The sequence below is a fragment of the Hyla sarda genome, chromosome 3 (assembly GCF_029499605.1).
Source record: "Hyla sarda isolate aHylSar1 chromosome 3, aHylSar1.hap1, whole genome shotgun sequence".
Taxonomy (NCBI): Eukaryota; Metazoa; Chordata; class Amphibia; order Anura; family Hylidae; genus Hyla; species Hyla sarda.
The window spans coordinates 362,249,582-362,275,117 of NC_079191.1; the positions used below are offsets into that span (position 1 = coordinate 362,249,582).

General features: G+C 47.5%; 1 protein-coding gene across 4 annotated transcripts in view; it reads right to left on the bottom strand.

Moving 5' to 3' along the window:
* PAPOLG (poly(A) polymerase gamma) overlaps positions 1-17,262 on the bottom strand; it is a 36,742-nt gene extending 19,480 nt beyond the window's left edge. For all 4 annotated transcript variants that reach the window (XR_008891543.1, XM_056567665.1, XM_056567667.1 and 1 more), the window contains exons 1-7: positions 17,040-17,262; positions 13,055-13,213; positions 12,018-12,084; positions 10,058-10,139; positions 9,853-9,962; positions 8,889-8,942; positions 80-191 (exon numbers count right to left, since the gene is read on the bottom strand). Coding sequence is in view for 3 of the 4 variants with exons in the window: in XM_056567665.1 (XP_056423640.1) it covers positions 80-191; positions 8,889-8,942; positions 9,853-9,962; positions 10,058-10,139; positions 12,018-12,084; positions 13,055-13,213; positions 17,040-17,056 (601 nt within the window). In the remaining variant the exon portion in view is untranslated. The remainder of the gene's footprint in view (positions 1-79; positions 192-8,888; positions 8,943-9,852; positions 9,963-10,057; positions 10,140-12,017; positions 12,085-13,054; positions 13,214-17,039) is intronic.
* Positions 17,263-25,536: the final 8,274 nt, after the last annotated feature.

Consider the following 25,536-nt stretch of genomic DNA (forward strand, 5'->3'; position numbering starts at 1 on the left):
TGTGAATCCAGGCTTAGAGGAGAGTGTCACACACCTTCAGGAAATCAATATCTTTGAAGTCTTTCAAGACCACACTTACCATTTAAGCTTCTTATGCACCTTATGTCTAAGCTTCTCAACCGTGAATCATCACGCAGGTCCAAATTATCAGGAATACATTGTAAGGGCAGTCTTGCAAAGACCAAATCAATCTAATGACAGAATAGGAAAAAAAATATATATATAAAAAAACATTTACTTTTTTAATTGTTTAAAGAAAACTTAGGTATGAATGAAGTCAAATTTTTTTTTATATCAACTGGCTCAAGAAAGCTAAACAGATTTGTAAATTACTTCTATTAAAAAAATATTAATCTTTTCAATAATCGGCTGCTGGAGTTGTTTTCTGTCTGGTATCAGTGCTCTCTGCTGACTTCTACTCTGTGCAGTTCCCGAGACAAGCAGAGAAGAGGTTTGCTATGGGGATTTGCTTCTAAACTGGGCGGTTGTAGAGACACGTGTCATCAGACAGCACTTAGAAAAGAACAACTCAACTTCAGAAGCTCATAAGTACTGAAAGGATGAAGATTTTTTTTTAATAGAAGTAATTTACAAATCTGCTTAACTTTCTGCAGCCAATTGATATATAAAAAAGTTTTTCCCTGGATAACCCCTTTAAAGCTCTGTTTAATATGTCTAGTAATATTTGGCACCTTTGGAGCACAACTGTTTATATTCACTGCATGTATGGATGACGTCTGCATATGTCCAACTGTTCATAACCCCTTAAAGAGGTTCTCCGGTGGATTTTTTTAAATTATTTTTTTTTAAATGAACTGGTGCCAGAAAGTTAAACAGATTTGTAAATTATTTCTATTAAAAATCTTAATCCTTCCAGTACTTAGTATTAGTAGTATATTACAGAGGAAATTCTTTTCTTTTTGAATTTATTTTCTGTCTGGCCACAGTGCTCTCTGTTGACACCTGTCTGTGTCAGGAACTGACAGGAGAGGTTTGCTATGGAGATTTTCTCTTGCTCTGGAAAGTTCCTGACATGGACAGGTGTCAGCAGAGAGCACTGGACAGACTAAAAAGAAAAGAATTTCCTCTGTCGTATACAGTAACCGTCATGTACTGGAAGGATTAAGATTTTTTTAATAGAAGTAATTACAAATCTGTTTAACTTTCTGGAGCCAGTTGAGTTAAATGGGCACTGTCATATAAAAACTTGATATGTTGTAAAGCATGCAAAACCAAAATAGGTTTTGCTATTGCTTTCATTAGAAAATTTTCAGCATTTCATACAGAAAAAGCCAGTCAAACAACTGCCCCCCCTGCCTCCTGGAATGCGTTCAGTGTTTCTGTCTAAACTGCTTAGTCCTGGTCTCCAGGACGTTTTGGAGGGGGGAGGGGCTGTACACACTGCAGAGACTCCTGAGAAGAGAAGGGGCTGTACAAACTGCAGACTCATGTGAAGAGAAGGGGCAGGAAGACTGCTGCCGTCTCTCACACAGCAGACATCAATGAGAGAGGCAGAAACATGCATTGCAGACGAAAAAGTAAGTGCCCCTGCATGTATGTGTGTATATCAGTGTGTCTAATGTGTAAGAATATATAAAGTGTAAGAGAGTGAGTGTGTGTGTGAGTTAAAGGGGGACTACAATCATATCCTCCAGCTGTTTCAAAACAAACTCCCAGCATGCCTGCACAGCCAAATGATGTGTGGGCATGCTGGGAGCTGTAGTTTTGCAACTGCTGGAGGCACCCTGGTTGGAAAGCACTGGACTGAGGAGGGGGGAGTGGTTATCACAGTGAGTACCTGCCCCCCTGCTTCTGGTTGATAAAATTAAGGTATTTCAAATAAAGCTAATTCTGAGAGAAATGTAGGTCACAGAAACATACAAAGTACATGTATATGATCAGGATGAAATACTGAGCAACACAACAGTTTTGTTTGAGTGATCCGATGGGTACGCTTTAAAAAAACAAAACAAGGGAGATTTTTTTATGCTTGCCGTAAAGTCTCTCTCGAAGGATCCATTGGGGGACACAGACCATGGGTGTATGCTGCTGTCACTAGGAGGCTTGACACTATGGCAACAAGAAAAGTCGGCTCCTCCCAGCAGGATATACCCACCTCCAGGCCACTGAGGTAATCAGTTTTAGTCACAGAGCAATAGGAGAAGACCACAAACTGTCCGAGCAATCAGAAGAAAAGGCAACTGAACACACCTTTGGACAGATAAATAGGAACACCAGAAAAAAATAAAAAAATAATAAAATAAAAGGGGATGGGAGCTGTGTCCCAAAATGGATCCTTTGAGAAAGATTTTACAGCAAGCATAAAAAAAAAAAAAAATCTCCTTTTCTCTATTGGCTCCATTGGGGGGGAGGGGACAGACCAAAGCTGTCCCTTGGGTGGGTAAGGAATCAGACAGGTGGACAGTTGGACCACCGCCACCTGCAAGCCCAGAGTAGCATCTGGGATCTTCCCCTTGCAGCGGTAAGCTTCTGAAATAGCAGACCGGAACCACCAAAAAAAATAAAAAATAAATTAAAAAAAAAAGGTGGCCGCAGAAGCAGGTTGTCCTGTACGACGACCTTCCGGAAAACAAAAAAAAGGGAGTCACACTGCCGAAAGGAAAGAGAATGAATGATAAGTCTGAACAGCCCTCACCACAACCAGGTTGTGGAAAAAAAAAAAAAATAAATAAATAAATAAAAAAAAAAAAAAAAAAAAAAGCTTCCAGGGATAAGGGACCGGACAAAAGGACAGTAAGACTGTCTCCTCAGATGAAAAGGTCAAAACCATCTCAGGTAAGAAGGACAGACCTGGACGGAAAACTTGTCCTGGTATACAACCAGGAAGGGAGAACGTCAGGAGAGAGCTGCCAGCTCTGACACCCTCCGAAGAGAGGTTAGAGCAATAAGGAACGCCACCTTCCGGGGAAGGAGGCGAAGAGAAATGTCCCTGAGAAGTACAAAAGTGGGCGCCTTGCAGAGCACCTAAGACCAAGAGTAAGTCCCAAGGGAAAGAAGGCGACGAAGGAGGGCAAGTTGTGCCACTCCCTGAACCAGGTTCGGACATGATAATTGAACACCAGGGGGACGTTGAAAAAAGAATGGAAAAGGGCAGAACCGTTGACCCTTAAAGTGTAGCTCCCACCAAGTTATATATAATCTAATATGTCCCTACCTATTAGTAAATCTAGCCCTAACCCCCTACCTGGCTTTAAAAACATTTTAAAATCGCTTTAATAGAGCAGATTTAGTGCTTCTAAATCTGCTCTATCAAGCAGGGCAGGAAGCAGCGCTTCCCAGCAGGCACGACGTCACTGATGCCTTGCTGGGCGCTTGCTTCCGCCCTCAGATAGTCTATGCAGTGCTCCTGTCAGGAGCGCTGCATAGACGATCTGCCAATAGCACGGCAGGCAGCTCCGGGGTCACCTCCTCCCTGTTTATCTGTGCATGTGCTATCCAGGGAGGAGGAGTAGAGGAGCAACGCCGGCCTGCCGTGCACGATATTACTGCCGGTGTGAGGTGGTTTTTTGCGCCCCCGTAGATCCATGCGTCCACCTCACACCGGCTAATATAAGACCTCAGATCAGACTTCCCCATCCGGAGGATCAGCGCAGCAATGAGTGCTCGCGCTGCCTCCGGACAGGGTAACGGGGGTGGGCGGGTGGGGCCGCGCGCAAGGCCAGTGTTGCTGGCCAATGCGCGCAGCCCCAGCTATCAGTGTGCTCGCTCTTGCCTGTTTGACAGGCGGGAGCGAGCACAGCAGTGCCTGAATTTCGACTCATTGCCAGGCTGAAATGAGTTGAAATTCAGTGGTGACGTCACTGCTGAATGCATTCGGCCACTAGGCGACCCCTAGTGGCCGAATTTAAAAGTGATTTTAAACTTGTTTAAAATCACTTTTTTTTAATTAAAAGTATATTAGAGATATGTTGTAGTACTTAAGTACTACAACATATCAATTTTTGTACTTCATTACAGTGCCCATTTAAGGGAGCTAAAAAGCCAACCCTTGGGCCAGCCCCGACTGGAAAGGGGTCGGGAAAGGAAAACCACGACCAGAGAAAAAAAAAAAGGGCTGAGTTTCACACCAACGAAAAGACCGCCAGGTATGGAGGCAAATCTTGCAGAGGAAGGCTTGAGCCCTCAGCATGGTGCAAACCACTTAGGAAGAGAAACCGCAGGTCCTCAGAACCGCTGTCTCAACCGCCACGCCGTCAAAGGCAGAGACGGTAAATAGGGAAGGCGCACAACGACATACCATGCCCGCCAGGGCCAGGCTGGGTCACGAAAAAGGTGGAAATGCCCTACTGCGAGTTTCCTCTGGCCCCAAAAAGAGGAAGGGGAGGAAACATAAAGGTAGGGTAAAGCCCGACCATGAAACAGACAAGGAAGGGCAAAACACGACTACGAGAGAGGAACGCTTCGGTTGTGGCGGGACAAGCAGTGGTCATCGCCAGGAGTGCCCTAGGGGTTGCAGATCACTGTAAACACCCCCAGATGTGGGGACCACTCGCCCTGGACGACTGGACTACATGCCAGGAATAGCCGGAATGAAGATAGAGATGGCTGGAAACCCGAGTTCCGCCCAGAAGGGAATTTCCCAAGAAACAAGCAAAGAATTGCCCTAGGCCCCAACGTGTTGAAGGGGAAAAGGGCTCTAGGGGGACCAAGGCCCAGACCGGCCGGTCTCTGAAAATACCTCCCCAGCCTGACAGACCGACAGGAAGGGGCAGGAAGGAGCACCCCTGAAAAAGCAGGGGGGGAAACAAAGCCACCATAGAAAGGACCGACAAGACTGTCGAGAGAGAACGATCTTGCTGTCGAGAGACAATGGAGACCTGTCCCACCGGGAGAAAATCACCAGTTGAGGTCAGCGATGAAACGGGGCAAATGGCACGGCATCCACGGCCGCCACCAACCAACCCACTAACATCCATGCAAAAGCGAATGTAAACTGGAGCAGGCTGCCGAAGTCTTCGGACTCTAGATGAGAGAGTCAACCAATTGCTCAGCAGAGTCGAAAACGGGCAGAGGCCGCGTTGAACTGGAGCCCCAGGAGAGCGGTTGGACTTGTCCCATTTGACCATCCAACCGAAGTGAGATAAGGTCTGAAGGTTGAGACTAAGACTCTCCAGGATCTGGGCCCTGGCTGGAGCTCTGATCAGGAGGTCGTCCAAGTAAGGAATTACGGAAACAACTGTTATCCGTAGAAGGGCTATCACAGGCGCCAGGACTTTGGTAGGGGTCTGCGGAGAGGTGGCCAGACCGAAATTGAGAGCCACAATGAAAAATGACCGCCCGGAACTGCAAAGCGGGGGTACTGCTGAAGATCGGGAAACAATGAGGTATGGAGGCAGGCATCCTTGATGTCCACCGAGGAAAGAAAACTTCCCTAGAACCACGGACGCCAGTACTGAACGGAGAGACTCCATGGGAAGGCAGAAGATGATGGCTGAGATACTTGAGAACCAAGATTGGGCGAACAGAAACGCCTTTCTTGGGGACCACAAAGAGGTTGGAATAAACCTCAAAAACGTTCCCCTGAAGGAACCGGGACAATTACACCCTGGACAAAAAGGGAGCTGGAGCGCGCTCCGAACTGCCTTCGCTAGAGAAGGGAACCGGAGGGTCCAGGAAAGAAAAAGGCAATCCAATGGAAGGGAAGCAAATTCGATCCTGTATCCGTTGACTACCACATCCCTGACGCAGGGATCCTGAATGTGCGTGGTCCAGGCAACCTGGAAGAGTAAGAGGCAACCAGTCACCCGAGAAAGTTCTGCAGGTTGGGGGCAACCCTTCAAGCTGAGGAAGGCCTACGGTTGGCTGAAGGGGCCGCCAAATGGCCAGAACGGATAGCCGACCTCCGGGAGGGACGGGTCCGGAAGGAGGAAGCCCTTTCCCGTGAAGGCACCTGGCTGGACCCTTTGTTGGTACCAAAGGTCCGCAGAACCGGAAGGCAGAGGACTTCCGACGGAAATCTGTTCTGTGAGCCTTATCCAGAGGTAAAAAAAAATAAACGAACAATTTTCTGCCCATCGCCTCACTTCCTGAAGGCGGTGTCTGTATTCCATGCTTTAAGCCACATGGAGGCTACCAGGTAGCTTGTGGCAAGGGCAGCACAGCGGCTGCGCATGGAAGCAGAACACAGAAAATCCCCAGCTGAGGAGCATCGGAGAGCTAGATTAAATAAATCCTCCGGAAGGATCTTGAAGACTTACTTGGCGGAGTTGGGAGACCATACTGAAAGGGCTTTTGACACCAAGGCAGAAGCAAAAGCAGGAAGAACCTGCTGTCTCAAAAGGCAAAGTTTTCCAAAGTCTCCACCTTTATGTCCGCTGGATCCTTTAAGGCAGCCGCATCAGAAACGGCCGGGTAGTCGCCTTAGAGAGGCGGGAGACCGGCGGATCCACAGTTGGAGAGGAGGCCCACCAAGCAATGAGGTCTTTGGCAAAAGAGATACCGTACTTGAAACTTCTTGTCAGGTTGCCTCCAGACGGATACCAGCAGGGCATAAAATTCAGCGCGAGAGCTGAAAGTCTTGGGTGCCAGTCAGGCACGAAGAAAACCTTATCCACAAGTTCTGCAGGTGAATGGGAACGAGGTGAGGCAGCCGTGGAAGAGGTCGGGCACGATGAGAGGAAACTTCTGGACCACGTCCGAAGTTCCTGGGTCCTTTATCTGCAAAGTGTCTCTTATGGCCGAAACCAACGAGTACACCACATCAGGCATATCCGTGCGGTCCACTGAGTCGGAGGCCGAATCAGAAACCTCATCCACAAGTTCTCCAGGTGAATGGGAACGAGGTGAGGCAGCCCTGGAAGAGGTCGGGCACGATGAAAGGAAACTTCTGGAGCCACGTCCGAAGTTCCTGGGTCCTCTAGATGGAAGGTGTCTCTTATGGTCGAAGCCAATGAGTACACCATGTCCGACATATCCGTGCGGTCTTCTGAATCAGAGGCCGAATCGGAAACCTCATCCATAATTTCTCCAGTTGAAGGTGAACGCGGGAGGCGGCCCTGGAAGAGGGAGAGATTGACCTGGTACGCGGGTCTGGAGAGCCAGAGCAGCAACCATGGGAGAGTCCACTAGAGGAGTGATGCAAGCTACAAGCTGGAGCAACGGGGCAGTGAGGAGACCTCCCGTGCCTGCCCAAGACTCAGGGGATGAGACAGATGAAACATTCCTATGAAGCTGCGAGAGGACCTCTTCAAGGCAGTCACCCCATACCGGAACCTGAGCCAAGTCGGGGAATACCCAGACCGGAAGGATGGCCGAACCCACAGGGTCTGGGAGGGCATCCTGAGAAGAAACAACAGGGGGTTCTGGGGGAGCAGTGGTGCAGGCAGAACAAGTGGGTTTAACAGAACCAGTAATTTCGTGTTACAACCCTTAGAGTGTAATAGGAAACCAGGGACCTAGTCATCTGTTAGAGGAGGAACAGGTCTGAGCCCACAAGGCAGCTGCTGTGAAGTTTTTAAAACTCTGGCAGGCTGAGGAGAGATGCAGACCACCACCAATGGCAAGATGGGACCGTACTTAACCAAGGGCACTGTTGAATGGCCCTGAAAACTCCCCTCTGCGCGTGCACAGCGCCAATAGATAACTAGCCCCCGCACAGAGAAGCACTGAAGGGCCGGGTGGGCGGAGCTAATGCGCCCCGGCCCGCTGAAGTAAAAGTAGCTGAGTAATAATGGCGCCCACTCCCGGCCCCCAGCGCATATGCGAACTAATTAGCTGCTAACTGGCACGGGTGGGGTTACTGCCTTCGTCTGGCACTGTCATGTAACCACCGCCCGGCTAATGAATATTTATATTATGTCTTACACTCTCCTTCTCGTCCCGGCCGATAACGCGCATGTGCGGGATTTCCTACTATACAGTGAAGCGGTCTTCAGCGCTGCTTCATTATAATTCTAATAGATGGTAGGCATGAGCATGCCTACAACCTTACTCCAACGCTGCTCTGGACTAATGAAGCAGCGCTGAAGACCGCTTCCGGGTATAGTAGGAAATCCCGCACATGCGCAGTATCGTCCGGGATGAGAAGGAGAGTGTAAGACATTATATGAATATTCATTAGCTGGGCGGTGCGGCGGGCCGGGCGGCGGTTAAGTCACAGTGCCAGATGAAGGCAGTAACCCTGCCCGTGCCAGTTAGCAGCTAATTTAAAATATACAGAAAGTGCTATAACGGGCGAACGGCGCAGCGCATCCGGGCAGGGTAGGGTAGGACTCAAAAGGTTCAGCGTCTCCTGCACTATTCATCGGTACCTGTGGATAGTGCGGGAGAAAACATGACAGTTTTCCTTTAAGGACCAGGCCAATTTTATTTTTGCATTTTTGTTTTTCCAAACCATCTCCCTTCACAAAGTCCTAAAAACGGCTGTCAAAAAATCCCAATCATGTCTATGGGATTTTTTTAAGCATCAGTGGTACCAGTTATGGTCCAGTATGACTAACAGACATTATTTGTGATGGGAGAAATAATGTCCCATGCACAATTTCGCCGGTGGAATAACCGATTTTTTATTTTTTTTAATACATTGAAGTCTTTGGATGACAGATATTCTTAGCTGTTATTCTTTAATGAGTCCGCAAATAACGGATGGAATAATGGGTGTTTGAGAACAGGTGGAACAATGTTAGTGTGAAAGTAGCCTAAATACTAAAGAGGCAGGAAAGCACAGCTTCTCCATTACACAGAGAAGGGGGAAGATGAAAGGCATAACAGGCAAATACTCCACCATTTATAGTAAGTGACCACTCGCTAATGTTGTTCACCCCCACTATAACCCAGTATATTGGGTTTAGCATGGGCAAACAGCTTATTTTCCCTATAAACATTACAGTGCCCAATACAACCCATTGTGGGCATTTCTTTATGCTTACCTCAATGTTGATAAATTCAAACTTTATTACAGGAACAAAAGCATCCTCGACAGCCTAACACAAACAAGAAGCATACATGTTACATTACAACACAACCTACAGAAAATATAGGACATAAACTCTGTAGATGCTGCTACCGCATACAATCACAAATTGGCTCACACGGCCGACGTGTATCTTTATGCTTCCTCTCAATCCTAGAGGAAGCATAGTGAAACACTGAGTGTGAGGTGGGGGAACATCCTGGAGGCATTTTCATATCATTTTTCGGCATTTGTATTATTATGGACATCATTGTGGTGACCTTATTGCCGAGTAGGGCTGCACGATATATCGCAAAAGCAATCGAATTGCGTTTTTTGCTTTAATGAGGGGAGAATGTGACAGGGGGAAAAGATAAATTAAATGGGGAGATTTGAAATGGGCGGTGGACATAAAATGAGTGGATAGTTGTAAAATGTAGGAGATTGGATATGAAATGGCGGGATTTCACCATTTATTATATTGCATCGCATATCGAAATCCCAATATTTAGGCCCATAATGGCAATCGCACATTTCCCCCCCCATGTCATGCAGCCCTATTGCCCAGTAGACATGTAGTTAGCACATTGTTTATCCTATACTGCAGTTTATATAGTCAGTCACATATATTGCTTTTTATTGTCTGTGCACTGTCACAGTCCTGCTTATCAGAGAAAATGAGCTTCTTGCAAAAAATACATCTCTTCTGTTTTAATGTAGATCCAAAATAAAAAAGTATAACTAAAACTAGATTAATTTCAAGATTATACTCACATCAAGCTCTCAAATACAAATGGAATCAAATGTAATGTTCATTTAGTGTTTCTACATTTTATTCAGTTTAGGTCTGGCAGATATAAAGTGACTCATAATTGTGAGCCCATTGGGGGGAGTGACACCAAGGTGTGCTATGCATGAAGACATGGACAATAACCACTTACTCTAACATTTCTTATCCCATCCTGTACTTTCAGCTTTTCAACAAATGTCTGGAAAAAATCTGAACGCTCAACATGTCTGGGAGCAACGCAGAGGGCATCAATATCAGCACCTGGAATAGGAGGGGGGGGGGGGGGGGGAATTAAAAAGGTTTTCTACGATAACACTAACCACATAACTAGCTCGTGAGTAAACATGCTGACATACCTTTAGTGTGGACACCAAGTCGATAAGAGCCAAAAGTGAAGATTTTCCCCCCGGCTGCAGCTATTGTAGTAGGTGGAAGACTCTAAGAAATACAATAAGAAAAGCACATGCTGCTCACAAAGGCTGCAACTACACAAAGAGTGCAGAATCTATGTTTCATACAAAGTCACCAAACAAGCACTAGCTTTTTCTTGCCCTTTATTAAGAGTCTTAACACAATTCTCCTTTAACAAATAACTAAATACATTTACCAGTACACAGTTAGTTACCAGTACACCACTTTTTGGTGCCAGAAAGATTTGTAAAGGACTTTATTAAAAAAAAAAAAAAAAAAAAAAAAAAAACAACTTTACCCTTCCAGTACTTTTCAGCAGCTGTATGCTACAGAGGAAATTCTTTGCTTTTTTACATTTTTCTGTCTTGTCCACAGAGCTCTCTGCTGACACCTGATGCCCGGTTCATGAACTGTCCAGAGTAGGAGAAAATCCCCATAGCAAACCTATGCTGCTCTGGACAGTTCCCGATACGGGCATCAGGTGTCAGCAGAGAGCACTGTGGACAAGACAAAAACAAAATTCAAAAAGAATATAGCATACAGCTGCTTAAAAGTACTGGAAGGGTAACGATTTTTTTTAAGAAAAGTGCTCCTAGTCCCTGGGGCAGTGCCTGCCAGGCTGGATTGACAGATCCCCTTCCTATACACAAATAAGGTCTTGGGCAAAATGTTGGAATCTATCTATACAAGATACTTAGGGATTTTGTTATGTCTTTTCCCCCTTCTATACTCTGGATACCTTGGATCTTTTACGTAAGGTGGAGGGTCTCACCGTCGAGGAGAAGGTATTATTAGCCTCCATCGACATTGAGGCCCTATATTCATATATACCTCATGCGGTTGGGTTACAAGCCGTCTTGTATTTTCAGTCCTCTCGAGGTGTTTATCATCAAGCCCACAATCATCTAGTCCTGGACCTCCTTAATTACATCCTCAGCCACAATTAGGGAGGGGGGTGCTGTATCGCGCCTCTACGGGCCTAGCCCCGGAATAGTGACGCTGCCTTGACGACAACGCACAGGGACGTTCATGAACAACGTCCCTGTTTGTTGTAGTCAAGGCAACGTCACTATTCCGGGCCCGGAGGAGAAGAGCCCCCCCCCCCCCCCCCCCCCGGTAAAGATGGACAGCCCAGAACGACTACCCCTCCCCACCGGACGGTCCCTGCAGCACAGATGGCCCGGACCAGCTCACCCTAACATCCCGCCAAGGGGAGTACAAATTTAAAGGGGGTAGGGGGATGACGAAGGACGCAGTGGTCTTCAACCTGCGGCCTCCCAGATGTTTCAAAACTACAACTCCCAGCATGCCCGGGCATGCTGGGAGTTGTAGTTTTGGAACATCTGGAGGTCCGCAGTTTGAAGACCACTGTAATCAGACATTGACAAGCGGTGATGATAAAGGGGGTGGGATAACGACAGGTGGTGATGATGAAGGGGGGGGGATGATGACAGGGTGTTAATGACGGGGGATGATGCATTTACCACCCTAGGCTTATAGTCGAGTCAATAACTTTTCCTGAGTTTTTGGGGTGAAATTAGGGCCCTCGGCTTATATTCGGGTCGGCTTATACTCGAGTATATACGGTAATATTAAAGTCTAAGTTTTAGAAGGCACCTCTATTCCGTTGGAACAACATTTATTATTCCACTATTTGCTGAGTAGGTTTCTGTCTCCTGCGAACGTATGGCTATACTGTGAGATACACAAAATTTCTATACACAAATAAGGACAGACCAGCTTAGACTGCCAAATGACAGCCATGTTTCCAGATTTTTAAAAAAAAAATTATGATTTTTTTGATTTAAGCTCCAACACTGGAGAGTTTGTCTGTCCATGAAACTCCTCATGAAGTCCTGTTTCTTGACATGTGACTGTATCATGTAGTAAAAGTGACCCACTTACCTTACATTCACCCAGTTCTGCAATCCATTCTTTCACTAAATTGTTTAGTTTTCCCAAGACAAACATCCTTGAAACAGAGGAGAAGATCGTTACACAAGTAGAAATGACAACTTTGCAGAGTAAATCTCAAATGTAACATGCCACAAGGACCAATTTGGACAGGTACACACTAACTACTGGACTACAGTGCTCAGCCAATGTTGTGGGATTTCCAATAAACGTGCAAGTCACCAACTCCTACTGTATTATATTGTTTTATGCACATGACCGTATTACAGCACCATACATACAATCTCTAGTGTATGCGACCATAGAGATACACCCACAGAAGTATACATAGCCTAACTGTTCCCTAATCGTTTGCTTCCAAAAATGATAAGTAATAGTAAAAAGGTTAAAAGACTGCCAACATACTGTCAAGACTAGATCTACTACTTTGATCTAATACACAGAACTTGACAGATGACAATGACAGATATAAAATATAAAAAAAATAAATCACAACTTCTGTCCTCAGGCTGTGTGTGATTTTTGCAGCAAAGTTATGTTGAAGTGAATGTAGCAAAGTTGTAATACCATACACAGCCTGAAGACAGATGTAGTGCTGTTTTTAAAAGACATTAACTTCATTTTTCTATTCTTGGATAACCAATTTAAGACTCTAGGTCCGTGTTTCCCAACCAGGGTGCCTCCAGCTGTTGCAAAACTACAACTCCCAGCATGCCCGGACAGCCAACGGCTGACCTAGGTAGGAACAGAGAGCAGAGTCTACAGCATTGTATCTTGTTAGTGCAACAACACACATGGATGCCTTTCTTTCATAACACTAAAGAACTGGGGATTATAAAACACCTTACTACTTAAGCCCAAGGTATTCTAAAAGTGATGTCAATAAATGCTGTTGCACGAGGAAAACTTAAGGGGTGCATCTCTGAACAAACACTGTGGTCCCTGCAAATCTCAGATGTGCCATTTCTTTATCAGCTGGGAATACCCTTTATCATAAAGGTCAGAAGTCAGACTGCAAGATGACCAACCTGTGTTGTAACTCTTCATCGTCTTCAAAAACCCCAAAAGGTTTCATGGCTTCCATCAGCTTCTGGGTGTAGAGGTGATCAATGTCTTTGGGACCAGCCCAACTAATCGGGGAGGTAATGCCATAGTTTTTTTGAGGCTGGACTTCCTGGAGGCCATTTCTGCAAAACAAAAGAGTAAAATTACTGTGTGTAACTATTCGGCACATACAGCTATTAAAAAATAAATAAATCAAACAAACAACTGTGAAAGGCTAAGTTTTTGGGATATGGATTTGCCTAAACTCCCATGCAGTTGGGGGATCTTCTGCCTATACATCAATAGGAGAGGCTGAGCTTCCCCACAGCAGAGATGTGAAAATCCTATTGCCCGGGACATGCAGTTCCGGGGGCCGGGCAAGTAAATTTTTCATGCATTTAGCCCTGTATCAGGCAAGCGGGGCTGGACTGACTTCCCCCTTTATTTTTAGAATGCTGATGTGAGGTGCAGACTTAGGGGAGGAGCGGAGCAAGTCTGCGCCTCACACCGGTGCTCGGGGTGTATAGAGTAGGCTCCCGACTCAAGCCCGCTTCATACCCGGCGGCCGCCAGCTGATATCAGTAGCTGGGGGCCGCAGTTCATAGCCGTTAGCCGCTGTTAATAGCATTGGGCTGGCTAATAACCCTTTAGATCGCTGCTGTCAAAATTGACAGCGCCGTCTAGAGGGATCCACTGCGGAGGTAGCCGGAGGGCTTACCTCTTCATCCACTGCTGCCCTGTAGATCTGCTCAAGGCAGGCTCAACCAAATGAGCACATATCAATCCAGTTCAATAGAACTTCATTGATCTGTATGAGGACTTTAATGATTCCTCCTAAAAAAAGTTTCATAAAAGTTTTAAAATACACCCATTAACACCTTCCATATTAAAGGAGTACTCCGGAGCGCACTCCCCCCCCCCCCCCCCCCCATTTATCCCGTCCGTGCTGCAAAATAAAAGAAAACACACTTTCTCTTACCTGCCAACGATCCCCCGGAGCTCCGGTACAGGTGTTCGGTCCCCGGGCTGTATTCTTACTTCCTGTTACACGTTACAAGGAGCTTCTGCCTATCACCGGCCGCAGCGATGTCCCGCCTCGGCTGGGCTAACAGGAAGTAAGAAGAATACAGCCCGGGGACCAAACACCTGTACCGGAGCTCTGGGGGCTCGTTGGCAGGTAAGATAAAGTGTGTTTTCTTTTATTTTGCAGCCCGGAACGGATAAAAGGAAAAAATTGCGCGCCGGAGTACTCCCCTTTTCCATATAAAAATATGTAAACACTATTTTGTCATAAGTGGATTTTCATGAGGGACAAGTAGATTGTGCTCCGTTTTAGTCCATTTTTAAACTTCCACAACCCTGCATATGCAGATTAACAATCCCGGCTCCAGCAAAAGAAGCTGGAAGAGAGTTACTTCTAGGATCAGGCCACTGTATAAATAGCTCCTGGGGTCAAAGCATCGCTACTAGTCTATATATACACACACCTAATAGCTCCACAACAACTGTGTATTCACATAAAGGGAATCATGCAGAAAACCACACGAGATACAACACAAAAATAAGTGACTAAAGGGGGTTATCCCAACATGCCAAGATACCCTTATCCAGAGGATATCTAGCTGATCAGTCTTGGTCTGACCCTACTGATCCTGAGAACGGTGGTCGATTGTCCCCAGGTTAATGGAGGAGCAGTGTTCATGCTCAACCAGTGCTCCATTTAGTCTCTATGGGGTGTCCGATCATTGCCGAGCACTCTATTATCCAGACCGGGAAAGGAACCGGGGGGGGGGGGGGGAAAGAGACCCTATAGCAGCCACTCAGTTGTGACATGACCATAGTGATACTGCAAGGCAGTGTCTCCCAACCAGTGTGCTTCCAGCTGTTGCTAAACTACAACTTCTAGCATGCCCAGACAGCCGAAGGCTGTCTGGGCATGCTTTGTGTTGTAGTTTTGCAACGGCTGGGGGCATACTGGTTGGGAAATTATGTAAGGTACTGCAGCAGAGAGAAGAGTGTTCTCCAGCTTGGGAGCTGTAGTTTCGCAACAGCACTGATGTAAGTCACATGTATGTACTGGTTAGGCTCTGTTCACACCTTGAATGCAAGGCTAGCATAGCATGTGCTGGGCACATAGGACCCTACAGACACTCTGCGTATATACAAGATGCGAACAGAGCCTTATGGACTGACACCACCAGCAGCATAGAACTAACCGCGCAGATATTTGTGTTGATGTCAATGTGGCTATTCAATCATTCATTAAAAGGAGTTCTCTAGTCTTAGAAAGCCATAACTGCTTTCTTCATCAAAAGAACACACACAAACAAAAACAGTGCCACACCTGTTCCTCAGGATGTTTTTGGTATTACAACTTGCCATTTTTTCACTTCAATAGATCTGAGCTGCAATACCACAAACAGACTGAGGACAAGCGTGGCACCGTTTCTGGAAGAAGTTTGCTTAGGGAAATTTATCAAAACCTGTGAAGAGAGGCTTCATTTTGCTGAGGCCTTTGCTGATCGGTTGCTATGGGCAACGACACCATTCTTCCTCTGCACAGGTTTTATTAACCCTTCCCCATTACGTTTCTCTTATTCTCCAAAGTGGTGTTTTCCACCCAGGGTGCCTTCAACTGTTGCAGATCTACACTCCCCGCACGCATGGACAGCGTTTGGCTGTCTGGGAATGCTGGGAGTTGTAGTTGTACAAAAGCTGGAGGCACAACATTAGGGGGAACACTGCTCTAAAGCAAACTGAGGTTTATTCGGTGGCTGGATATCTGATTAAGTATATGCTGGCAACTTCCTGGCCAGGATACAGATTAACCACAAATTACGGCAAATCAGTATTCTGATCGTTGTAGCAGCGGGCAAGCCTTAGATATGAAGTCGCCAGGAAATTTTAAGGAAAACTGTCAGCTTGTTCCCCCAGCAGTACTGGCCGGTAGTGTGGGGGCACTAATCAGTTTGATGCCTACAGTGCACGCATACGCCACGCCGTTTGGTCCTAATCTATTTTCAGTATATGCTAATGAGATGCTAACTGGCATCGGCTGGGCTAACTGGCACTCTGACGTCAGTGCCGCTGGCCACAGCACCACCCAGCTCATCAATATTCCTCCCCTCCCTCTTCTCTCGCTCTGTAATGAAGAGAGAGGGGAGGAATATTGAGGAGCTGGGCGGCGCTGACATCAGTGTGCCAGTTAGCCCGGCCAGTGCCAGTTGGCACCTCATTAGCATATCCTGAAGATAGAAGATTAGGGCCGAACAGTGCGGCGAACCGGGCATGGTAGGCATCAAACTGATCAGCGTCCCCCGCACTACCAGCCAGTACAGTTTTCCTTTAAACAAGGATCCTGCCACCAGACCAACATCGGAGTTATGCTTCAAACCTCCCATTGATATCAATTAACCACCCAGAAAGCTGACAATCTCGTCTCTCACAGTGGCACGGTAAGAATGGCACTTTTCCCCACCACATTGGCTTTGGTGTGATTCCCGCATTAATACCCATGTAAATAAGCCTCTCTTAGTTTCAGGATGACAACCTATGACAGTGTTTCCCAACCAGGGTGCCTCCAGCTGTTGCAAAACTACAACTCCCAGAATGCCCAGACAGCCAAAGGCTGTCTGGGCATTCTGGGAGTTGTAGTTTTGCAACAGCTGGAGGCACCCTGGTTGGGAAACACTGATCTAGGACATCATCCAATGATGACGCCATGTCCCTGCACAGTCACTAGGAAATGAGGTCAGCTGATAAAAGATTCTGCAATACAGAATAATTGAATTTCCATTTTTCCTCCAAAAACCTGGAAGTTCCTGATAAAGCCCGAAAAAACAGCACTTAAAGGGTGGCATCAAAACAGAGTCACGTGACTGGGTACCAGAGCCGAGCTTCCCGCTCCCCACAGCCGACAGTGTCCCCAAATAACCCCATAGCCCGCTGGGGCTGCTTACGAAAACTTACGTGAACATTTCTCTCATGGCTGCTGCCGCCGCTTCAGGACAAGCCGCCGGTGACTTCAGGAACGTGCAGCCAAGACAATACCCAACACCTCCCCCAGAAGATTCAAAGCGTCCAGACTCCCATCCAATACACCGCCCGCACGTCCGCCGATCTTTATTTATAACTACACAAAGCGCTCAACATGGCGGCCAGCGCCTTCACCGTCCGGCTGCTCCCTGCACGTCCCGACATGCACCGCGCTCGGCCATAGAGTTTGACACGCTGTCGAATATGTCCTTTTGGCGACCTCTGGCGGCTCCAGAAGGTGCTGGCACCTATAATAATGGTGACCATAGTAGAAGGTTCTGTATTCAGCAGCCTGTGGCTTACAGTTATTACAAAACTACAACTCCCATCATGCCTTCACAGCTGGGGGTTGTTTTGCTACTTAAAGAAAAACAATTGTAACTCCTTGCCTCCTGAATGTTGCAGGAGTCTAGGATACCTCCCTTTTTGGAAGCTTCCTGGAAATTCTTGGACAGTATTGTAGGAACAATGGCATCACAGTATATATATATATATATATATATATATATATATATATATATATATATATATATATATATATATATATATATGTGGGTAACAGTCACCACATACATGCATGGACCTAATCTAATTCAGTTATAATGAATAACAGTTAAATGCTTATAAAGCTTATTATAGTGTTTCCCAACTAGGGTGCCTCCAGCTGTTGCAAAACTACATCTCCCAGCATGCCCTGATATTAGTATCTGTCACCAGGTAATAGGCCAGTGGTTCCCAACTAGGGTGCCTCCAGCTGTTGCAAAACTACAACTTCCTTCGGATAGGGGATATTTTTTTTTACATGATACTTGTCCCTTAGGTTTTTCATGATGTCAATGTGATCTGTGTCTTCTTGGTATGGTCCTTCCTACAGATTACAACTAACAGGGAACCAGGTATTATGGGTTTATCTGTATATAGAGAAATGCAATGACAGTCTCTGTGTCCCCCCTACTCAATGGCACTGGAAAATCTGTGACATTATTACACAGAATGTTTCCATAGCAACCAGCCAAATTTATTTAGTGGGTTCAGTGACAATGAACGGATTAATACAGCTCCCTGTCACATTAGTAAGATGAGCCTGTCACCGTGACATTGTAATCAGTGTAATACTATACAGCACGATCTGCCATTAGAAAGGCATAGGTGTAGTCACATCCAACAGCATAGGATGTTGGCAGAAAAAGATTAATACAGTAAAGCTATTACAACAAATGAGTCTAGATCTATGGGGGGCATTTATCATTGTGTTTCGAGCTGTTTTGGTTTGTATATTTGTCGCACCTTTGGTGCAGCGCTGTGCCTCGGGCCATTTTTTGCAACTTTTGGGTTTGCACTTTTTTTTAGCCAGTGATAGACTGAGCGCACTGTCATGTAAGGAGCTGGGCAGCAGGGAGAAGGCGGGGACCAGGCTCCTAACATGACAGTGTGTGTTACGCCGAGCGCTCCGGGTCCCCGCTCCTCCCCGGAGCGCTCGCAACATCCTCGCTACGGCAGCGCCCCGGTCAGATCCACTGACCGGGTGCGCTGCGATACCGCCTCCAGCCGGGATGCGATTCGCGATGCGGGTGGCGCCCGCTCGCGATGCGCACCCCGGCTTCCGTACCTGACTCGCTCTCCCTCGGTCCTGTCCCGGCGCGCGCGGCCCCGCTCCCTAGGGCGCGCGCGCGCCGGGTCTCTGCGATTTAAAGGGCCACTGCGCCACTGATTGGCGCAGTGGTTCCAATTAGTGTCTTCACCTGTGCACTCCCTATGTATACCTCACTTCCCCTGCACTCCCTCGCCGGATCTTGTTGCCCTTGTGCCTAGTGAAAGCGTTCCCTTGTGTGTTCCTAGCCTGTGTTCCAGACCTCCTGCCGTTGCCCCTGACTACGATCCTTGCTGCCTGCCCCGACCTTCTGCTACGTCCGACCTTGCTTTTGTCTACTCCCTTGTACCGCGCCTATCTTCAGCAGTCAGAGAGGTTGAGCCGTTGCTAGTGGATACGACCTGGTTACTACCGCCGCAGCAAGACCATCCCGCTTTGCGGCGGCCTCTGGTGAACACCAGTAGTAACTTAGAACCGGTCCACTAGCACGGTCCACGCCAATCCCTCTCTGGCACAGAGGATCCACCTCCTGCCAGCTGGCATCGTGACAGTAGATCCGGCCATGGATCCCGCTGAAGTACCTCTGCCAGTTGTCGCCGACCTCACCACGGTGGTCGCCCAGCAGTCACAACAGATAGCGCAACAAGGCCACCAGCTGTCTCAACTGACCGTGATGCTACAGCAGCTACTACCACAGCTTCAGCAATCATCTCCTCCGCCAGCTCCTGCACCTCCTCCGCAGCGAGTGGCCGCTTCAGGCCTACGACTATCCTTGCCGGATAAATTTGATGGGGACTCTAAGTTTTGCCGTGGCTTTCTTTCACAATGTTCACTGCACTTGGAGATGATGTCGGACCAGTTTCCTACTGAAAGGTCTAAGGTGGCTTTCGTAGTCAGCCTTCTGTCTGGAAAAGCTCTGTCATGGGCCACACCGCTCTGGGACCGCAATGACCCCGTCACTGCCTCTGTACACTCCTTCTTCTCGGAAATTCGTAGTGTCTTTGAGGAACCTGCCCGAGCCTCTTCTGCTGAGACTGCCCTGCTGAACCTGGTCCAGGGTAATTCTTCCGTTGGCGAGTACGCCATACAATTCCGTACTCTTGCTTCTGAACTATCCTGGAATAATGAGGCCCTCTGCGCGACCTTTAAAAAAGGCCTATCCAGCAACATTAAAGATGTTCTGGCCGCACGAGAAATTTCTGCTAATCTACATGAACTCATTCATCTTGCCACTCGCATTGACATGCGTTTTTCCGAAAGGCGTCAGGAGCTCCGCCAGGATATGGACTTTGTTCGCACGAGGCGTTTTTTCTCCCCGGCTCCTCTCTCCTCTGGTCCTCTGCAATCCGTTCCTGTGCCTCCCGCCGTGGAGGCTATGCAAGTTGACCGGTCTCGCCTGACACCTCAAGAGAGGACACGACGCCGCATGGAGAATCTCTGCCTGTACTGTGCCGGTACCGAACACTTCCTGAAGGATTGTCCTATCCGTCCTCCCCGCCTGGAAAGACGCACGCTGACTCCGCACAAAAGTGAGACAGTCCTTGATGTCAACTCTGCTTCTCCACGTCTTACTGTGCCTGTGCGGATATCTGCATCTACCTTCTCCTTCTCTACTATGGCCTTCTTGGATTCCGGATCTGCAGGAAACTTTATTTTGGCCTCTCTCATCAACAGGTTCAACATCCCGGTAACCAGTCTCGCCAGACCCCTCTACATCAATTGTGTTAACAATGAAAGATTGGACTGTACCATACGTTACCGCACGGAGCCCCTCCTAATGTGCATCGGACCTCATCATGAAAAAATTGAGTTTTTGGTCCTCCCCAATTGCACTTCCGAAATTCTCCTTGGACTACCGTGGCTTCAACGCCATTCCCCAACCCTGGATTGGTCCACAGGGGAGATCAAGAGCTGGGGTACCTCTTGTTTCAAGGACTGCCTTAAACCGGTTCCCAGTACTCCCTGCCGTGACCCTGTGGTTCCCCCTGTAACCGGTCTCCCTAAGGCCTATATGGACTATGCTGACGTATTTTGCAAGAAACAAGCTGAGACTCTACCTCCTCACAGGCCTTATGACTGTCCTATTGACCTCCTCCCGGGCACTACTCCACCCCGGGGCAGAATTTATCCTCTGTCCGCCCCAGAGACTCTTGCTATGTTCGAGTACATCCAGGAAAATGTAAAAAAGGGGTTTATCCGCAAATCCTCCTCTCCTGCCGGAGCTGGATTTTTCTTTGTGTCCAAAAAAGATGGCTCCCTACGTCCTTGCATTGACTACCGCGGACTTAATAAAATCACGGTAAAGAACCGCTACCCTCTACCTCTTATCTCTGAACTCTTTGATCGCCTCCAAGGTGCCCACATCTTTACCAAACTGGACTTAAGAGGTGCTTATAATCTCATCCGCATCAGGGAGGGGGACGAATGGAAAACGGCATTTAACACTAGAGATGGACACTTTGAGTATCTGGTCATGCCCTTTGGCCTGTGCAACGCCCCTGACGTCTTCCAAGACTTTGTTAATGAAATTTTTCGTGATCTCTTATATTCCTGTGTTGTTGTGTATCTGGACGATATTCTGATTTTTTCTGCCAACCTAGAAGAACACCGCCAGCATGTCCGCATGGTTCTTCAGAGACTTCGAGACAATCAACTTTATGCCAAAATGGAGAAATGTCTGTTTGAATGTCAATCTCTTCCTTTCCTAGGATACTTGGTCTCTGGCCAGGGACTACAAATGGACCCAGACAAACTCTCTGCCATCTTAGATTGGCCACGCCCCTCCGGACTCCGTGCTATCCAACGTTTTTTGGGGTTCGCCAATTATTACAGACAATTTATTCCACATTTTTCCACCATTGTGGCTCCTATCGTGGCTTTAACCAAGAAGAATGCCAATCCTAAGTCATGGCCTCCTCAAGCGGAAGACGCCTTTAAACGGCTCAAGTCTGCCTTTTCTTCTGCTCCCGTGCTCTCCAGACCTGACCCATCTAAACCCTTCCTATTGGAGGTTGATGCCTCCTCAGTAGGAGCTGGAGCGGTTCTTCTACAAAAAAATTCTTCTGGGCATGCTGTTACTTGTGGTTTTTTTTCTAGGACCTTCTCTCCGGCGGAGAGGAACTACTCCATCGGGGATCGAGAGCTACTGGCCATTAAATTAGCACTTGAGGAATGGAGGCATCTGCTGGAGGGATCAAAATTTCCAGTTATTATTTACACCGATCACAAGAATCTCTCCTATCTCCAGTCTGCCCAACGGCTGAACCCTCGCCAGGCCAGGTGGTCTCTGTTCTTTGCCCGGTTTAATTTTGAAATTCACTTTCGCCCTGCCGATAAGAACATTAGGGCCGATGCTCTCTCTCGTTCCTCGGATGCCTCGGAAGTAGAGCTCTCTCTGCAACACATCATTCCTCCTGACTGCCTGATCTCCACTTCTCCAGCCTCCATCAGGCAAACTCCTCCAGGGAAGACCTTCGTCTCTCCACGCCAACGCCTCGGAATCCTCAAATGGGGTCACTCCTCCCATCTCGCAGGCCATGCGGGCATCAAGAAATCCTTGCAACTCATCTCTCGTTTCTATTGGTGGCCGACTCTGGAAACGGATGTTGTTGATTTTGTGCGGGCCTGCACTGTCTGTGCCCGGGATAAGACTCCTCGCCAGAAGCCTGCTGGTCTTCTTCATCCTCTGCCTGTCCCCGAACAGCCTTGGTCTCTGATTGGTATGGACTTTATTACAGACTTACCCCCATCCCGTGGCAACACTCTTGTTTGGGTGGTCGTTGATCGATTTTCCAAGATGGCACATTTTATTCCTCTTCCTGGTCTTCCTTCAGCGCCTCAGTTGGCAAAACAATTTTTTGTACACATTTTTCGTCTTCACGGGTTGCCCACGCAGATCGTCTCGGATAGAGGCGTCCAATTCGTGTCAAAATTCTGGAGGGCTCTCTGTAAACAACTCAAGGTTAAATTAAACTTTTCTTCTGCTTATCATCCTCAATCCAATGGGCAAGTAGAAAGAATTAACCAGGTCCTGGGTGATTATTTACGGCATTTTGTTTCCTCCCGCCAGGATGACTGGGCAGATCTTCTTCCATGGGCCGAATTCTCGTACAACTTCAGAGTCTCTGAATCTTCTTCCAAATCCCCATTTTTCGTGGTGTACGGCCGTCACCCTCTTCCCCCCCTCCCTACTCCCTTGCCCTCTGGTTTGCCCGCTGTGGATGAAATAACTCGTGATCTTTCCACCATATGGAAAGAGACCCAAAATTCTCTCTTACAGGCTTCATCACGCATGATGAAGTTTGCTGATAAGAAAAGAAGAGCTCCCCCCATTTTTTCTCCCGGAGACAAGGTATGGCTCTCCGCTAAATATGTCCGCTTCCGTGTTCCCAGCTACAAATTGGGACCACGCTATCTTGGTCCTTTCAAAATCTTGTGCCAAATTAATCCTGTCTCTTACAAACTTCTTCTTCCTCCTTCTCTTCGTATTCCTAATGCCTTTCATGTCTCTCTTCTTAAACCACTCATCATCAACCGTTTCTCTCCCAAACTTATTTCTCCTACTCCTGTCTCCGGTTCTTCAGACATCTTCACCGTAAAGGAGATACTGGCCTCCAAAAAGGTCAGAGGAAAAACTTTTTTTTTAGTGGACTGGGAGGGCTGTGGTCCTGAATAGAGATCCTGGGAACCTGAGGACAATATCCTAGATAAAAGTCTGGTCCTCAGGTTCTCAGGCTCTAAGAAGAGGGGGAGACCCAAGGGGGGGGGTACTGTTACGCCGAGCGCTCCGGGTCCCCGCTCCTCCCCGGAGCGCTCGCAACATCCTCGCTACGGCAGCGCCCCGGTCAGATTCACTGACCGGGTGCGCTGCGATACTGCCTCCAGCCGGGATGCGATTCGCGATGCGGGTGGCGCCCGCTCGCGATGCGCACCCCGGCTTCCGTACCTGACTCGCTCTCCCTCGGTCCTGTCCCGGCGCGCGCGGCCCCGCTCCCTAGGGCGCGCGCGCGCCGGGTCTCTGCGATTTAAAGGGCCACTGCGCCACTGATTGGCGCAGTGGTTCCAATTAGTGTCTTCACCTGTGCACTCCCTATGTATACCTCACTTCCCCTGCACTCCCTCGCCGGATCTTGTTGCCCTTGTGCCTAGTGAAAGCGTTCCCTTGTGTGTTCCTAGCCTGTGTTCCAGACCTCCTGCCGTTGCCCCTGACTACGATCCTTGCTGCCTGCCCCGACCTTCTGCTACGTCCGACCTTGCTTTTGTCTACTCCCTTGTACCGCGCCTATCTTCAGCAGTCAGAGAGGTTGAGCCGTTGCTAGTGGATACGACCTGGTTACTACCGCCGCAGCAAGACCATCCCGCTTTGCGGCGGGCTCTGGTGAACACCAGTAGTAACTTAGAACCGGTCCACTAGCACGGTCCACGCCAATCCCTCTCTGGCACAGAGGATCCACCTCCTGCCAGCCGGCATCGTGACAGTGTGCTCAGCCTATCACTGGCCGAGACGGGACATCGCTGCGGCCGGCAATATGCTGACTGCAGTGTGACGTTCCGAGCCTAAGAAACAGGAAGCAAAGCAGCACCGGAGGAACGGGACGTCGATATCGGCGTAACGAGAGAACGTTTTTGGAGCCCGGGCTCAGGGGAAGTTAAAAGTGTTGTGCCGCAGTTCTCCTTTAATAAATTTAGCGCTCCTACACATTACCAACACTTACACCTACAATGATAAATGCCCCCATATATTCTTTTGGCAAAAGTAGGATAATTTGGGCTGGCAATTTATAAATCCTTTGCAGGTCCAGTGCTGGGAGTTGAACTGTGTACAGAAAATCTAAAAAGGCCTTTTTGCTTAACAGGATCATGGGAAGTCCGAAATCAGTAACTTGCTTTTGAGGGAAAACTACCCCAAAGAGCCCCAGTGGCCTCTTTTGACATGTCTGTTTATTATATATTTGTATTTCTTGTAAAGATTTTTAACTCTATTTTAATTCTGTCTCAAGTTGCCCTAATCTAAAACTGTCTACATTTTAAAAATATTTTCCTATATTGCAATGAGCTATGATTTACTCTTCAATGATGTATGGATGACCCACGAAACGGGACCATCGTATCGTACCAGTGCCATCTATTGCACCATTACAAGGGTGAGTGCTTCACTTCAATTTTCCTATGTAAATGTATTGCTGCATTGTTTGTTATCGGACATATTGGGTCCGATAACATGTAAGACTCCATTTTGTCTCGGACAAGTCATCTATATATGAAGTGTAAACTACTCATTCAGAGATCACTTAAAAAAAAACATTAAATTGTGTAACCTGGAATATGCTGACATCAATTCTAGCATATTCCCATTTTTACAATAACAAAAGGCCGATAATGAGAAAGTTCCAAACTAATCTAAAGGTTACTGCCAAATTTCACGGTAAATGAGACCAGGTGGTCGCTATCATCTAACAAAGCAAAAATATATGACTGCGCAAACAATGGATGAGTGCGCGCTGTGTGGAGTAAGATGCAATGAAGTAAATGACTAATAGGTATCACATAACAGGTATGTTAACCTACCTTATTGATAAGTTGCTTGTAGTGAATGAATGCTCAGAGACGTGCGGATACAATTAACGCAAACTAGGAAGAGGGGAAAAGATCATATGTTGAATATAATGCCAAGAGGTCTGTTATATCTCCCACTGCCCTTCCATACTCAGGAGATCGGATAACCACCTTGGAAACCTCACAAGAATTTGTCCCTTTGTGCTAGTCCGGTGAGGTTTTCAAGGTGGTTGTCCGATCTCCTGAGTATGGAAGGGCAGTGGGAGAACACTCTGGCCGGTAGCG